The sequence below is a fragment of the Leguminivora glycinivorella genome, chromosome 8 (assembly GCF_023078275.1).
Source record: "Leguminivora glycinivorella isolate SPB_JAAS2020 chromosome 8, LegGlyc_1.1, whole genome shotgun sequence".
Taxonomy (NCBI): domain Eukaryota; kingdom Metazoa; phylum Arthropoda; class Insecta; order Lepidoptera; family Tortricidae; genus Leguminivora; species Leguminivora glycinivorella.
The window spans coordinates 22,042,146-22,058,945 of record NC_062978.1 but is presented as its reverse complement, the minus strand read 5'-3'; the positions used below and the strand labels follow the sequence as shown (position 1 = coordinate 22,058,945).

At 38.1% G+C, this 16,800-nt stretch overlaps 1 protein-coding gene across 1 annotated transcript; it reads left to right on the top strand.

The window, feature by feature from the left end:
* Nucleotides 1-6,666: 6,666 nt before the first annotated feature.
* Nucleotides 6,667-8,711, top strand: LOC125229122 (the record flags this gene model as incomplete). Its single annotated transcript, XM_048133900.1, has 3 exons — nucleotides 6,667-6,733; nucleotides 7,673-7,827; nucleotides 8,598-8,711. Coding segments are annotated over 3 exons (336 nt in total), but the record flags the coding sequence as incomplete, so codon positions are not given.
* Between the last annotated feature and the right edge of the window lie 8,089 nt (nucleotides 8,712-16,800).

Genomic DNA, 16,800 nt, shown 5'->3' with positions numbered 1-16,800 from the left:
CCGTGCTAACCGTGAATAATTCAAAAAATATTTTACACCACACCAACTAGTAAAGGCTCTAGTGATCCCTGAAAAACGGATGATAAAGTTGCATTTTATCTACAAAAATGCATACCTACTAATTTCATACAAACTTTAACTAAATGTCCTTAACTGACTGGTAGATTGATTTGTTCTAGGATTTGTTGGTGTGGTGATTTTTGTTTGTGCTTCACTTGGTGGTAATATTTATTTCAGCAGTCACTCCAAAATTTGTACATAGCCACGTCAGCAAATTTTAATTGATCCTATTTTGTTACCAAAATTCAGTAATATAAGTCGACTATCGTAAGATTGATACAGGATAATTGTTATAATTAATAAAATATAGATACTAGAGAGTCTAAATGACGAAATAAAACTTACTAAAATCATAATTTATCAGAAAAATCTTGGTAACAAAATAGGAATAAAACAAAAACTTTAACTTTTTCCTTAATTTTTATAGAAACTTTTTGAGAACTGCTCATTTAACTTACCCACATAATGCTCAAGACTCGCTACGCTCGCTCGTGGTTCAACATTTTTGTTTTAATCTTTCGCTTGCTCTTGTATCATACAATATACAAACTAACCTATATTAGCACAGTGCAGTGCAGTCAAGTAGGTAAATTAAGGAGGCAATAAACATTTTTTTTAAATAACACAATGAATTCAGTTTCAGTGAGTCCGTATTCCTCTCGAGATGGAAGTGCATGCTAGAAAGGCCTCAGTATTGCTACCGCCTTACACAGACAATTCATAGAATTAAGACAAAATCACTTGACCATCGAGACTTGACTCTAGTCTGTGTTTCCCATCCCTAGCCCGTCTTTGTTTCAGCACCAGTTATGGTAATGGCGCCGCTGATAACAGGATAAATACGAATAAGCGCAGGAACCTGGGTACGTAGTCGTATGGCACAAACGCTCACGAAACGAAACGCTCGTAGATATCTATCTCTATCGCTCTTGTGTATTGGCGCGACGGAGCTAGACTACCTTTCGCGGCGTTTCGTTTTCGTTTCGCGTCGCAGAAATGCGATTCGGCTATGACACCAGCCTTTAAATACTAACACAAGTATTTATTTATGAAGTTCCGTTTATACAATTTCTCTGTTAAAGGGAATATAGCAATATTTTAGTTATATATAAAATACTCTAAAAGTAAAATACTCTAAGTTAAAATGAATCCTTGAGATTAGAGATTGGCCGAATATTCGGTAAATATTCGGTATTCGGCATATTCGGCAAGTTTCTCAATGTTCGTATTCGGCCGAATAGTTCGGTTACACTGACGAATAAGTATTTACCGAATAAACAAGAAAACAAATAGCGTAAGTTGTTTCGTAATTCATCGGGTAATGACATCCTATTTCAGCATTCGAAGGTCCCTTTGGTAGTTAAAGAGAGTAAAAAGTGCGTGAAAATATAAATATAATAATTTCGTGAAAAAGTAAAAATAACGTAGCACGTAAACGTAACGTAGAAACAAAACCAAAATTTTTTTTGCACTAAATTATAGGAATATTAAGCCCATTACCAATTATTGAAAAGTTTTTAACTTAGAGTTTTAAAATATGGCGCAACCGAATATTCGGCCGAATGTTCGGTTCGGTAACAGCTGAACCGAATGTTCGGCCGAATATTCGTATTCGGCAAAGTCCGTATTCGGCCCATCTCTACTTGAGATATTATGTACTTTATGAAGATGATATGAAGCGAAAGCAAGTGAATGATGAGATGACGGATGATAGGGAAGTATGGAAGCGGAAGATATGCTGCGCCGACCCCAAATGAATGGGATAAGGGCAGGCGAATGATGATTATGTACTACCAAGATTATTTATGATACATGACTGCTTTAATGAACAGCATTTAACCCTTAAATGCATGACCTTGACAAAGATTTATTCAAATTTAAACTTTGACATGCTGTCAATAGAGTCAAAAATGCATGATGCATATATACATCACTATGCATTTAAGGGTTAAGGGGCTCCACGCACTCTTCATCAGTTTTTGATTAAGTCCAAGTGTTGGCTTAAAACACACCATACTAAGTATAAACTTATACTTGCAGAGTTTGACTATAATCACAGTGGTGGACGCCACAATTGAACCCACATCCCCATAGTCGACTTCTAACACCCGTGGGAGGAAAGGGCAAGAATTCTAAATAAAATGGCATATCAACTGTCTGTGCGGAAAGATAAGAGTAGTGAGTATCTGATCTCTTTTTCCGCACAGATTACAAGTAACGTTTTTCATGTTGTCCCTGTCCACAATTTTATCTAACATTTTTCTGTGGTAGTATATAAATAAACCAATATAATTAGTCCCCCGTGGAGGTCGAAAGTGAAAACACCAAGAATTGATCCCTGCGGTCGCCGGCGGGTCGCAGTCCGACATGGAAAGTTAATTTGCTAACGAGTTATTTTTACCTCCAGCGCTGCCTGAATCCATACAACGAGTTTTCGTGAAAAAAGTGGTCTAATTCGTTTGTATCTTACAAACACTTTATCCGTCTATACTAATAGTATAGACGGATAAAGTCTAAGAAAAAAACGTACCTCAAAGCCATAGGGAAAAAAGTACCGTGGCCTAGATGGCGTTACACCTTTGGGGGACGCTCGGCTAGATGGCGCTAATATTCATATTTGACATTTTAACACATATCAAGCTAAGAATATGGGCCAAATTGTCAAATCTGAGGTTCAAAAGTTTTAAGCCTGTGTCGAGAGGTGGCAGTCTATGTTGTCCGTCAGGATGGCGTGAGAGATGTCTGAATAGTCATAACATTTGCACCAAATAACTGTACTTACCTAAACAGTTTAGGTACAGTTATTTGGTGCAAATTTTGTGACTATTCAGACATCTCTCACGCCATCCTGACGGACACAGTCTATGCAATGTGATTACACATTTTACTTTGACAGTAACTCTCTATAATACCTCTATCCTCTTTGGTATCTTATAATACCACGTTTGAGATGCTGTTCAATTTAGCCGTGAATATAAGTGACGATTCATTTATGGAGTAAAATGTTCTAAAATCAGAAGTGCAGATAGGATAATTTTTAAGAAAAAAAAAACCGCCGCCTTTGGGGTTCTGGTGAAATCTATTTGCGAATGTTGGATTATGTAGAATTGTGTAGATATTTTTTAAACGACTTTTAATACTTCAATTATTTGATGGCAACACAAACGAATATATGTATTTCATATACCGTTATATAAGGCTTGAGGAGTTTCCTCAATTCCTCATGAATCCGATTATAAGAAATCGAAGCTTGACAAAATTTGACTTGAAAACTCAATATTCTTAACAAACATAACTAAATAAATGTCACTGTTCTGAACTTAAATACATGATATTATTATAAAAATACCAAAGTTACTATAAGCGTGCCGTTCAGATTTGAGGAGTTCCGTTCTGACCATCATCAGCAGTTCCACTGCACCAAATGTCACTGTTCCGTACAATGTACATGCATGCTGTTCCTTAAAAAACACAAAAATCACCATATGTGTGCCTTTCAGATTTGAGGAGTTGCCTCGATTTCTCCAGGATCCCATCACCAGAACTGGGTTCTGAGAAAAATGGGACCAATCTGTATGCATATACAAAATACATTCAATCAAAAAAAAAAATTCAAAATCGGTCCAGTAACGACTGAGATATCTAGGAACAAACATAAAAAAAAATACAGACGAATTGAAAACCACCTTCCTTTGAGATATTTGAGGCGGCGGTTAAAAATTAACTCGACGTCAGTTTTTTGACAATTAGGAATACAATTGGTCTAAAAAACAACTTTTTTCATGTTCTGAATGTAGATTGTATTCGAAACCAAGTTTATTTAAAAAGCTTCTCATATGACGACCGGTATGGCCTAGCGCGTAGTGCCCTGCCTGCTAAACCGTGGTCCCGGGTTCGAATCCCGATAAGGGCATTTATTTGTGTGAGGAACACAGATATTTGTTGCTGAGTCATGGATATTTTCTATGTATGTATATAAGTATTTGTATGTTTGGCGTCATCCATATATTACGTCACAGTGTAAGGGGGGGGGGGTCATACTAAATGTGACAATCCCTGTTAAAGGGATACAAAAAAGCGTGACATAGGGGGGGAGGGGTCCAAAAACCTGAAATTTGGTGTGACGTAATATGTGGATGATCCTATATATATCGTTGTCTGAGTGCCCACAACACAAGGCTTCTTGGGTTTACCGTGGGACTCAGTCAATCTGTTTAATAATGTCCTATAATATTTATTTATTTATATGAAAAACAGCGCATAAAACGGTTAAAGATCAATTTCTGAAAACGCGGCCAACACAGGCGGCGGCGACATGACACCGCGAACCGATATTGACACTGAATGGACACATGGCAGGTTGAGTGGCCATTTTCCTGGTACACAGGTATGCGAAATACTACACGCGATTGTAAGCACGTACTGGCAAACATGACTCTAGAATGTTATAACTGTGTGACCTACATGTTTATAAATCCAAGAGCCACCGAACTAAAGCCGCCCAATTTAGCCGCGACTAATTTGTGTAAATCACATTTTTGCCGCTGGAAAGCAAGTCAAGCAAGGACCATATAATACCGGGACATACAAAGCCCGTACAAAAAAGCGTACCCCTGAAATGTATGGGTCTTTTAAGCTTAAAACTAGATGGCGTTTTTCGCGGCCTGGAAGTAGCCAAAACCATATTTTCCCCAAATATTTTTGAGTGTTTTTATTTTTTATAAGAACAAAATGATATGCTTCTTTATTTTAATATCATCATTTGACTGACTATTGACGTGATACACATTTGAATAAAAAAATTGTAGGCATCATCAGTGTAGTTATGATAGTATTTAATAGATGGCGCTATAAAATGAGGATGAAATGATGATGATGAATGGAAATGATGATTCTTAGTATGAAGATTGTAAATCCTTAATAAATAATCGTTGCTGGAAACACACAAAATCTAAAAATGCGTGATCAATAATATTTTTCACGAGTTTTTTACACATTTTATTAAAGAAAACCAAAAATGAGCATTTCTTTTTTTTTGCCACATATGACCATGAATTGCTTAAGGTTGCTTACATAAACATACACCGTGTAACATGAGGTTACCGAAATAAGTATTTAACCACTCTTTTCTTAGGACACGAATAGGTATACATGTGTAATGTAAGTAACATGTTTTATTTTATGTTTTTTTTCTTTTTTGGAAAATTAACAATTAAAGGGAGTTTTTTTGGTGACAAGATCATGCCTTAATAATGGACTTGATACATTACATGTTATTATAAGTTTTGTTATTTGTGACATTCTTGGTACACTGTTGGTATTGTAATTACCTGGGAAAAAGCATGTTAACAAGGGCAACAAGGAGTGGGTAGGTTTCTAGCAACATTATTACACTTTAACATAATTATACAATACAATACAAGTACACGTACAAATACATTCCAGCACGGGAAGCATGGTCGCGCGATAGACGATAAAATATCAGGCCGTCCTTATCGCACTTACAAATAGTGTGATAGGGACGGCCTGTTATTTTATCGTCTATCGCGCGACCATGCTTCCCGTGCAGTATACATTATTATTTATCTATTCTAATGGGTCCTACTTTTTATATGTATGTATACCTACTATTGGACGACATAGAACACTCCCGACTAATTCAGCTTTTTTTTTTTTAGTATGGACAGGTAGACGTTTGAACACGATCACACCAGGGTGGCTAGCCGAATGGCACAATCGCTCACGAAACGCTCACGAAACGAAGCGCTAGTAGATATCTATCTCTATCGCGCTTGCGTATTGGCGCGACAGAGCCAGCGGCGTATCGCTTTCGTTTGGCGTCGGAGAAATGCCATTCGGCTACGGGGCCTGATGGTAAGTGATGATGCGGTCTACGGTGGAGCACGCTTACCTATGAGATACCTATTTACTCTTGCTTTAAAGAGACCTGGATTGTACTCGTTCAATTAAAAAACACTATATTTAAATCAGTTCATCCGTCCGGGAACTACGATACCACAGACAGACACACACACACAAACAGACTGACAGACAGACAGACACGTCAAACTTATAACACCCCTTCGTTTTTGCGTCGGGGGTTAAAAAAGGAAAAAACAAGTCACACTCAACTATGGGAAGAAATCAAATTATTTTAACAAATATTTTGATTGGGTTTTTAAGTAGTCACACTACTATATGTAAATAAAAAATCGAAATAAGATGTCATATATTAAAGAAAAAATGACTAGCACCACCACGGCCAGTGGCGAAGGCCGGATTCGAACCGGCGTCTTTAGCAATCCGGGCTAACGCCATGAACCCCCTAGGCCACCCCGTCACCGGCCTAGGCCATTTTTTCTTTAATATATGACATCTTATTTTAATTTTTAAGTAATAGTAGTCACACTTATAATGGTTACCATTAGTCAACTACTGCATGGATATGCGTGAGAATAAGGTCCTTGCATTACATAACCGGTGCTTTACCAACTGACTGTCAGTTCGTCCTAAATCAGTAAGCAAGCAAGTAGGGTAGTAATAGTACCTCAACAAAATGCTGTCCTACGTAACTAAACCCGAACATCAAAACGTCATATATCACTGTTTAAGCCCATGTATTTTCTATTGTCGTTCGTGGGCCTATTCCCTTATTCGATCCAGTTTCCCCGCGGCAAAAAAGAAGTGGCAATAATACGAAAATCATTTTACCTGCATTGTACAGTCGGTCTTGCTATGTGTGCGTTTCATTGCTACAGTTTCTACTACAAATTCACATTGATAATGGAATCTATGAGGCTTGATAATTACATTGAACACGTGAATTTTTTGGTTGCAAATTCCATTCAACTTACTACTGACCTGACAGTTTATTACTTTGCCTTCCGGAATGCTAAAATTTATGTGGACATCCTTCAAGACATAGCGTTCGATTGGTCTGAACTAGCAATTGCCAATGTCAATGCGGACTCAGCACTGCGATACTTGCATAAGCGGATTGTTTTAGGCTTTGCAACTTGGGTTTTGCTTTTTATAACAGCAAGGGTAGTTCAGTGCTACGTGACGCATATTTATTGATTGATTGATTTATTTATTTATTGATAAAAATGTTTTACAGGTCAATCTTATAAACAATATTTACACAATTAATTTAATACTAAAAATATTTACAAGGTAATAGCTTACACATTATTTAGAATTACATTTATAATCATAACAAATTCACAATAAAATTTAATTTAGAACCTAAGCATAATACAGCAGACAATTAATTGACTCCACGAAGAAACTCGTCTACAGTATAGTAAGCCTTTTCGATTAAGAGCAATTTAAGTTTCCTAGTAAACTCGTTGTCGCTTTCCACTGACTTTATCTCAGTTGGAACCAAGTTATAGATTTTTGCCCCAATGACACCGAGTGAGCTGATAGATAGATAATGTAATATGTGTTGACTACATTATGCTCATACACGAGAGTGTCATAAGCTTAGTAGTGGCATTTTACACTGCAATGATGCTATTAGTCGTAGGGTTGTTAAAAAATATTGAGATATATTGCAAGACATTAGTAAGAACAAACAATATAACTGTCAAGATAACTGTAACACAACCAGAGAATCGAAGTATTTTTCGATTGGAGTTATTTTATGTGAAGGCATTACGAATAAAACAAGATATCAATAAAGCATTTCAAACACCTCTGGCGCTAATAATCAGCATTTGTTTCCATACAGTTTTAAGAGAATCACATAATTTGTACCATGGATTGGTAATTGCCAAAACCTTGAATTATTTTACTATATCTGAAAGATGTTTCTGGATTGTGCAATGTGCATGCATTTATAAAGCTCTACTTGTTAGCGTATACAGGGGCCCAGATGCAAAACGAGGTAAAAACATTGCTAAATAGATTTTTTTTACGTGATAATCGGCAAACGAGCAGATAAAAAATCCTGATATATTCATTATATGATGATTCTATCTAAGTTAACCACAAAATACAAACTTAATAAAAATGCAAAAGCATAAACAAAAAAAGATGTAGGTTTGAAAATTGGTCGAGCCATGTGAAGACCTGGTGGAGACCTCCAGCGAAACTGGTATTACAATACAATACTCTTTATTGTACACCTCACATGGTTTTTTTTAATACTGCGGCGGTGGCAAACAAGCATACGGTCCGCCTGATGGAAAGCGGTCACCGCAACCCATGGACGCCTGCAACTCAAAGAGTCACACGCGCGTTGCCACCCCATTAGAAACTAGTACCTACACTCCCTTTTGCTGTGTTAAGTATAAGTACACAACAAAAAGGAGTGTACAAGTTCCAAGGAGGGTTCGGGTTGCCGACTCAAAGGACAATAGATGGAACAAATTAGTTCCGTAAGTCCTGCCGTCGTCAGCACACCGCACCCTCGTTGAGCTCTGGCAGCCTTACTCACCGGCAGTTTACAAGTAATTATTGTGTTGGTATTATGCCAGACATGTCACATCGCGTATATTATTGGCAATTGGGCCCTCTATACAATTATTTTGCAGGTAAACAAAATCGGTAAAGTTCTGAAGAACTTTACCGATTTTCCAACGAACGATATCCCAACAAAGAACAAAGAAAGACTGTGTCTGGAGGTAAATAAGTTTAAATATAAATAGTTAAATAGTACCTCTAATACTCTACTTACCTAATACATACCAGAGATGGGCATTAATCGATTAACTTTTTATTCGACTAATTAATCGATTAAAAAAATAATCGTCAAAATTAGTCGACGATTAATTTATTCGCTATTAACGTTAATCGAAGATCTTCGATTACAACTAATTTATCGTCTTTTTCAATCGATTAAAACTAATTAATCGTCTTATTTTAATCGTTAATCGTTAGTCGATTAATTTTTGCCCAACTCTGATACATACCATTTACATGGAAATATTTGTTTTGAACGACCTCTGGGTTTCTTCTACTCAGAATCAATTGTTTTCCTCGTGATAAAATGTTTATGGTACTTGAATGTTCTCGTATCTGAATATTCTTAATACATTTTCTAAATATTATAAATCAGTACAGTTCACGGTTGACCGTGACAGTTTTGAAACTGTCAAAATATAACTATTGTTTGTATGTACTGAGTACAGACCCATAAGACGCTACAGGAGCGAAAATGCTTTTTTTTTATGGGATAGGAGGCAAACGAGCAGACAGGTCGCCTGATGATAAGCGATCACTGCCGCCCATGGACACCCGAAACACCAGAGGTGTTGGAGGTGCGTTACCGGCCTTTAAGATGGGTGTACGCTCTTTTCTTGAAGATTTGAAGGTCGTATCGGTCCGGAAATACCGCAGGCGACAATTCATTCCACAGTTTAGCTGTGCGGGGCAGGAAGTTTCTGGAGAAACGCACAGTTGAGGACTGCCAGCCATCTAAATGATGGCGATGGAAAGGAGCTCCCCTTTCTATTTGGGAATTTTAGTTCACTATACAAGTGTTATTAACTAGATTTAACGAAAAAAATTGTCCATTCAGAACAACTTAGTTAAAAGATATTGCGAAAAAATCTTTGAAATGGAGATTCCGCTCTCGACTGTTGTAACGAAATTTGAGAATCTGAATAACAATGAAATAAATAATATGTGTCTATTGTTTTTGCAGATTCAGCATTTTATCAGTCATATGAAGTTGTATAAGCCTGAAACTACTATCTATGATTATTTTTCATTGGACAAAACGTTTCTTTTTAGCGTAAGTATTGGAAGCTTTAGATTTCCTTTCACAGCATTTGCTTTCAGGGTGCAAGTTGCTAGAATTAATTTAAGAAGTGGAGCCACGATAATGATCATAAAATATAAAAAGAAGTCTGTTGACAATTTACAAGTCATGTATCAATTCAGTGGATGGCTTTATTTGCATGTCTTTCCCGTCACGGAAACCATAGGGTAACTATTCCGAACCTTTGGGCACATCTCGGACACTGGCGATCAAATATATGAAAGAGGTGCGTTCCTAAGCACACAGTCGTGTAGGTGAACGCGTACCATGCTTGTATTGTATGAGTTAGATATGACAAGGTCGACTGTTCGCGTTTTTGACAGGCGGTAACTGTGAGGTAACCGAGAGGGGGTGGCACTTTCAGCGGGGAGCGCAAGTGGCCATACTGTACCATAGTACTCTTTATTATACTGTGCTTTGGGAGGCGTGCGCAAGTGGCCTTGTATATTACTAGCCCCCGTCCGCGGCTTTGCTCGCGTAAAATTCGAAAAAAAGCGGAATGCTCAATACAAAACTACACCCCCCCCCCCCCATTTTAGGGAAGTGGGGGGTTAGAAAGAAACAAAAGCAGCCTATGCCACTATCCATCCCTTCAACTATCTCCACGTAAAACATCACATCAATTTGTAGGTGCGTTTCGCCGTGAAAGACGGGCAAACAAACAGACACACACTTTCATATTTATAATATTAAGTATGGATTATTAATTAAATTTCATATTCACGTCGAACTCAGAAAATACCGAAACGTCCCGGCTCTTATTGTAAAAAAACTCACATATTAAGTTATTAAATAGAATGAAGTCAAAACACATTCATTTACTTGGTTTAAAAGGTTTAGACGAAGGTCATGTTAATAGTTTTGTAACTGTTTCAGATAATTGCAACGATGGCTACATACGAGATAATTCTGATCCAATCGGACACGGCGCCGAGATCCACCGCCAGCACTTTCACTTACGTTGGCTTTCATGAATGTTGTTTGTAAAAATATAATTCGAATAAACTACTTCAAGTCGTATTTCATTACCTATTGAGTACCTATCAGTGGCGGCTGGTGAAAATTTTTGCTAGGCAATACGGAGCAAAAAGAAACCTACCTTTACATTAAGTACTTCACTAGTAGGTAATCAATTTTAGGTAAGCCGGTGGGAATCGGCTTGAATGGACCAGCCGGTGCTGGTACCTATTGAGGTAGACTCATAGTTTGAGATAACGGAATATTTGAAAAGTTGAAGCGCGTTTGTAAGTGCGTTTTCACATTATCCGTTCCGATATCAGATGTAGGACCGATATCTCATACATTTTAAGCCGCCATCTTTGATTTTTACTATTGAAATCCTTCCGACATCCGATATCGGATCGGATAATGTGAAAACGCACTAAATGTAGTAGGCACAATAGGTCAGCAAACATTTAATTGGCAGCATTGAATCCTTTGTCTAGGTCTTAGACTCCGTAGTTCGATTTCGGCCGATACTACCGATTTCTTGGAACTTATAACTTATAATACTATGTACATAAGTTCCAAGAAATCAGTGGTATCGGCCGAAATCGAAGAAGGAAGGTCTACGACCACTGCTTCTTTGTTTACCCGTTTGACAGATAATTCTAATCTTAAAAGAAACGAAGTATAGTGAGAGCACAATAATGTTCTTACCTACCTTTAACTTATAACAATACTAGCTTCGCTCGCGTTAAATTCAACAAAAATTGCGGAATGCGCCATACAAATTTCCTCCCCCCCAGTTTAGGGAAGTGGGGGGTTAGAAAGATACAAAAAATAGCCTATGTCACTCTCCACCCCTTCAATTATCTCCACTTAAAAAATCACGTCAATTCGTCGCTCCGTTCTGCCGTTAAAGACGGACGAACAAACAGACACACACACTTTACCATTTATAATATTAGTATGGATTTATGCACACAACCAAATATAAAAATAGCTTCTAGAGGTATAATGAATGTGGTACCTATTACCTATTTCATCCTGGAGAAAAGAAAGGAAAAAATCTAAGTCATCCAATGAAGCTGAGACACAATTTACTAAACTTCGTGTAGTTCACAATGGGCTTCAGTCTTCTCTCTTCTAGAAGTAGACGGTTCTAGGTCGATACTTCCACTACGTCACATCACACGTTGTACCAACAAGACCACGTGACTGTGAGGTAATGGCCATTTCAACCCTGAACTTCTTCTTTCTTCTATTCTTTTTTCTTCTTCATGTTTCTTCATTGTTTTATTTGAGAAGTGGACTCTTTGTTAAAAGTGTGAAATTTACCCCTTACGGCGATTATAGAATAACTAGTTTTGCCCGCGGCTTCGCTCCCGTTAGAAAGAGACAAAAGTAGCCCATGTCACTCTCCGTCCTTTCAACTATCTCCACTTAAGAAATCACGTCAATTCGTCGCTCCGTTTTGCCGTGAAAGACGGACAAACAAACAGACACACACACTTTCCCATTTATAATATTAGTATATAGTAAGTACCTATATTAGTATTATGGATAGTGACCGGACATTTCAGAAAAGTGCGCAAAGCCAAAAGTAACACATAGAGGCATTTTAGACACTTTTATGCTAACCCGTATAATGCCCATAGGGTCGTTTTCGACCCTCTGCTGAAAACACGCTACTACTCAATAAAATAAGTAAGAGAATGAGGTTATCACCTCAAAAAATAGAGGAATAGATCTAATAATTATGTATCTAGTGAAAAGTTGAGAACCATAAATAAAATTTACTTATTTAACACATATGTAATTAAATATACGATCGCAAGCAGCAAGTATGCCGAAAGAAATAAAATAAAAATATTTTAATTAAAGATACGATTTCTTATATAAAAAAATATAACAAACACTATGGTCACATCTCGGACACTGGCGATCAAATATATGAAAGAGGCGCGTTCCTAGCACACAGTCTAAGCTCGTGTAAGTGAACACGCACGAACGAAATATGACAGGTCGACTGTTCGCGTTTTTGACAGGCGTTAACTGTGAGGTAACCGAGCGGGGGTGAGCGGCTCTGTCAGCGGGGAGCTGGAGTGGCCATACCGTACGATTATCTAATTCGCTCTAATTCGGACGAGGCGCTTTGTATAATTATGATAGAACTTCACTTACAGGTAAGTTCGTTTAATCATCAATTATACTGTGCTGTGGTAGTTAAAAACTAAGGTAGCCCCGGATCCCGTAAAGCCACTTCTGTAACATCACTAGTAAAAACCATTTGCAAAAACAGACTAGGTACTATGCATCGATGCAAATATCAGTGGCAGCGAATTAACACGTTTTGTTATTGTTTTAATAGGACCTAACCTACAGCACTGATAGCATTCCAGGAACACTAGGCATGCCTAGATTGAATTATGAGAGCTGCGAGCTGGTTCCAATTTCGCCTTGCAACGTATTATGACTAACGTTTATATTAGTTTGACCTACTTAATATTCATGAACATACAAAAATATGTTAAAAAAAAGTTTAAGTTAACGGGGTAATCCCGACCCGACTAACGCCGTGTCTTGCGTGGGCGACGGTCGCCGTCGCGTCTCATACTTCAATACGTCGCACGACCATCGCGCGACGGCGATGCGACGCATACGAAATCAAACCTTATCGATATGGAAGTAGACGATGCGATGGCGAAGGACGCGCGACGGTCGCGTGACCGTCGCCCACGCAAGACACGGCGTAAGCCAGGCCGGTCGTTGGATGTTATAATTTAAAATTGAATCACATGCTGTCTGTCTGTGACTGTACTATCATTCATTTTGATAGTAGTACAACATGAATAGTATCAGATGAAATAACTGAAACTTTTTTCAATGTAGTTTATTAATCAAAGGCAAGGCAAAGATTAGTATTTAGGTAGCTACAATAGTTCATATGTTCTACATAATTATTTTTATATGTAAAGTAATATGTTTTAGCAAAATACAATAGAAAATACCTTTGGCGCGTAGTCAGACTATCTACCATTGATGCTGACTGTACTACTTACTTAATTAATTTACATGGCTTCTATAGATCAAAACTGTAAAAGACTCACATGGTACTGACGAACTGCGCTGGGGCTGGTTACGCACGCGCCGCCTGGATGTCGCTGCACAGTTCTTGCCACTACTCTTAACCTTTAACAACAAAACAGTATATTTTATTTCACTACATCAACAAAAGGAAAGCACTAACTGTAACCAAATCAAAATAAACAAAATCCATCTATGAAAAAAAATACACCAAACATAATTTGATTTGGCACATTTAAACACGCTAAGGGAAACTATAAAGTATGACACAAGACACATTTTTTCAAGTCTTAAAATACAAAATTTAATATAACGTAAGTAATTGTATGTATCGTCCTCTCGAGGTAAAATTTTTCTTGAGGCAGAGGCGTAGGGTTAGAGCCACATTGTGTGTTCACGGGAAAACGTCTTACTTTGTCGATTGCTATAAAGCCGCTTTGTCAGTTTATTAATATAACAAGTAAATCTCGCCTTAATGGTAACCGACAAAGTGGGACGTTTTACTAAACACACTCACATTTATTTGATGTTCATCAGCGCATTGTAATATACCTACTTGAAAAATTAATTCACTTTATCCTTTTTAACCTGTCTGTCTGTCTGTCTGTCTGTCTGTGTGTGTGTCTGTCTGTGGCATCGTAGCTCCCGAACGGATGAACCGATTTCGATTTAGTTTTTTTTTTTTGTTGGAAAGCTGAGTTAATCGGGAGTGTTCTTAGCCATGAAAATTGAAGTATCGTCGAACTGAAAGGTTGTTTCCATCAGCTACGCCCCTCCGTACCCCTCACTTCAGAGTCCATTATGTCGCGGGCGGGAGTTTTTCAAAATTTTGATTTTGCGGTTAGGTTATTTCCATAAAATGTGTTTGTCTTGTCCAATAGATTTTTGATCGTCGATAGTGTCACTAAAAATTAAATCCAGCCAACACTTTTCAGTGAGTTAAAACATCGCGAGGAAACCGGACTAATCCCAATAAGGCCTAGTTACCCTTCGGGTTGGAAGGTCGTGTCAGTCGCTTTCGTACAACTAGTGTTTACACCAAATCTTGGGATTAGTTGTCAAAGCGGACCCCATGAGCCGTGGCAAATGCCGGTAAAAGGAGGATGGAGGACGGTTACTAAAAATTGAATACATACATGAGTTACATGGTGCTGACGAGGCTAGCTGCGCAGGAGTGGGTCCCACGCCGTGGGCCTCGTGCTTCCGTGGACCGCTGACACAGCACTGCAAGGGCATGCCACTAGTTTAAAAAAAGGTTGAGAACTTAACACATTAAATATACCTATTTAAAATAAAAATAAAAATATTATAGGACATTCTTACACAGATTGACTGAGGCCCACGGTAAGCTCAAGAAGGCTTGTGTGGTGGGTACTCAGACAACGATATATATAATATATAAATACTTATATACATAGAAAAAATCCATGACTCAGGAACAAATATCTGTGCTCATCACACAAATAAATGCCCTTACCGGGATTCGAACCCGGAACCGCGGCGTAGCAGGCAGGGTCACTACCGACTGCGCCAGACCGGTCGGCTATTTATTGGTGAAATCTTATTTGGGGACGCGAATGGGGGGTGCAAAAGGAGGCGGTCATCGTTTACCACCAGGCGAACTGTCTCCTATTAATAAAAGACCGATTTTGGCACATCTCATGTCATCCTGGAGTTCCCTTAACAACTAATAGGTAAAATCGCCCAAATTTTGTAGCACACAGTGGCGATTTCTTGGGGACTAAGATTATTTTTAGGTCACTAAACCAATTAAATGCCGTATGATTATATTAAGGTGTCTAATTAAGACGCATTCTTATACGTAGGGTAAACTCGCCCCATTCGGTGACACGCCTAATTCGGTGAAACAACCAAAAATCGTCTTTCGGAATAGTTCTTCAAAGCTTGTATCACCGAATTAGGCGTGTCACCGAATGAGGCGAGCATGAATGAGTTGAGGGAAGGCATGGAAAAAATCGCACGCATCCAGCAGGCTTCCGTACACGTTAGTCGCAGGTTCGAGTCCTGCCAGAGGCGTGAATTTTCCATTTATCCTTTAATTCAAAAATATGTATAAAAGGTGAGTAAAAAGTATGAAGGACTTACATACATGGTGCCGACGAGGCGGGCTGCGCAGGAGTGGGCCCCGCGCCGCGTGCCTCGCGCTTCCGCGGAACGCTGACACAGCACTGCAAGTCAGGGGCATGCCACTTGTTTTTATTTATACATGAAATTAAGTATTAGCTTTACCTCTTAACCGACTAGTGATAATGAAGCTAATGTGAATTGAAAAAGCAGGCGAATAATATAAGGTTTAAAACCAAACAATATAATTTTTAGCTAGAAATGCTAGAATCACTATGTCAAAGGAAACACATATAATTTTCAATAAGTACAAGAGAACCATCTTACTTTAGAACATTGAGCTGGAAAGCGGACGGACAAAACGCAAAGTTGAAGAAGTATGCGTTTTCTCAGTCGAAAAAAACCGGCCAAGAGCGTGTCGGGCCACGCTCAGTGTAGGGTTCCGTAGTTTTCCGTATTTTTCTCAAAAACTACTGAACCTATCAAGTTCAAAACAATTTTCCTAGAAAGTCTTTATAAAGTTCTACTTTTGTGATTTTTTTTCATATTTTTTGAACATATGGTTCAAAAGTTAGAGGGGGGGGACGCACTTTTTTTTCCTTTAGGAGCGATTATTTCCGAAAATATTAATATTATCAAAAAACGATCTTAGTAAACCCTTATTCATTTTTAAATACCTATCCAACAATATATCACACGTTGGGGTTCGAATGAAAAAAAAAATCAGCCCCCACTTTACATGTATGGGGGGTACCCTAATAAAACATTTTTTCCCATTTTTTATTTTTGCACTTTGTCGGCGTGATTGATATACATATTGGTACCAAATTTCAGCTTTCTAGTGCTAACGGTTACGGAGA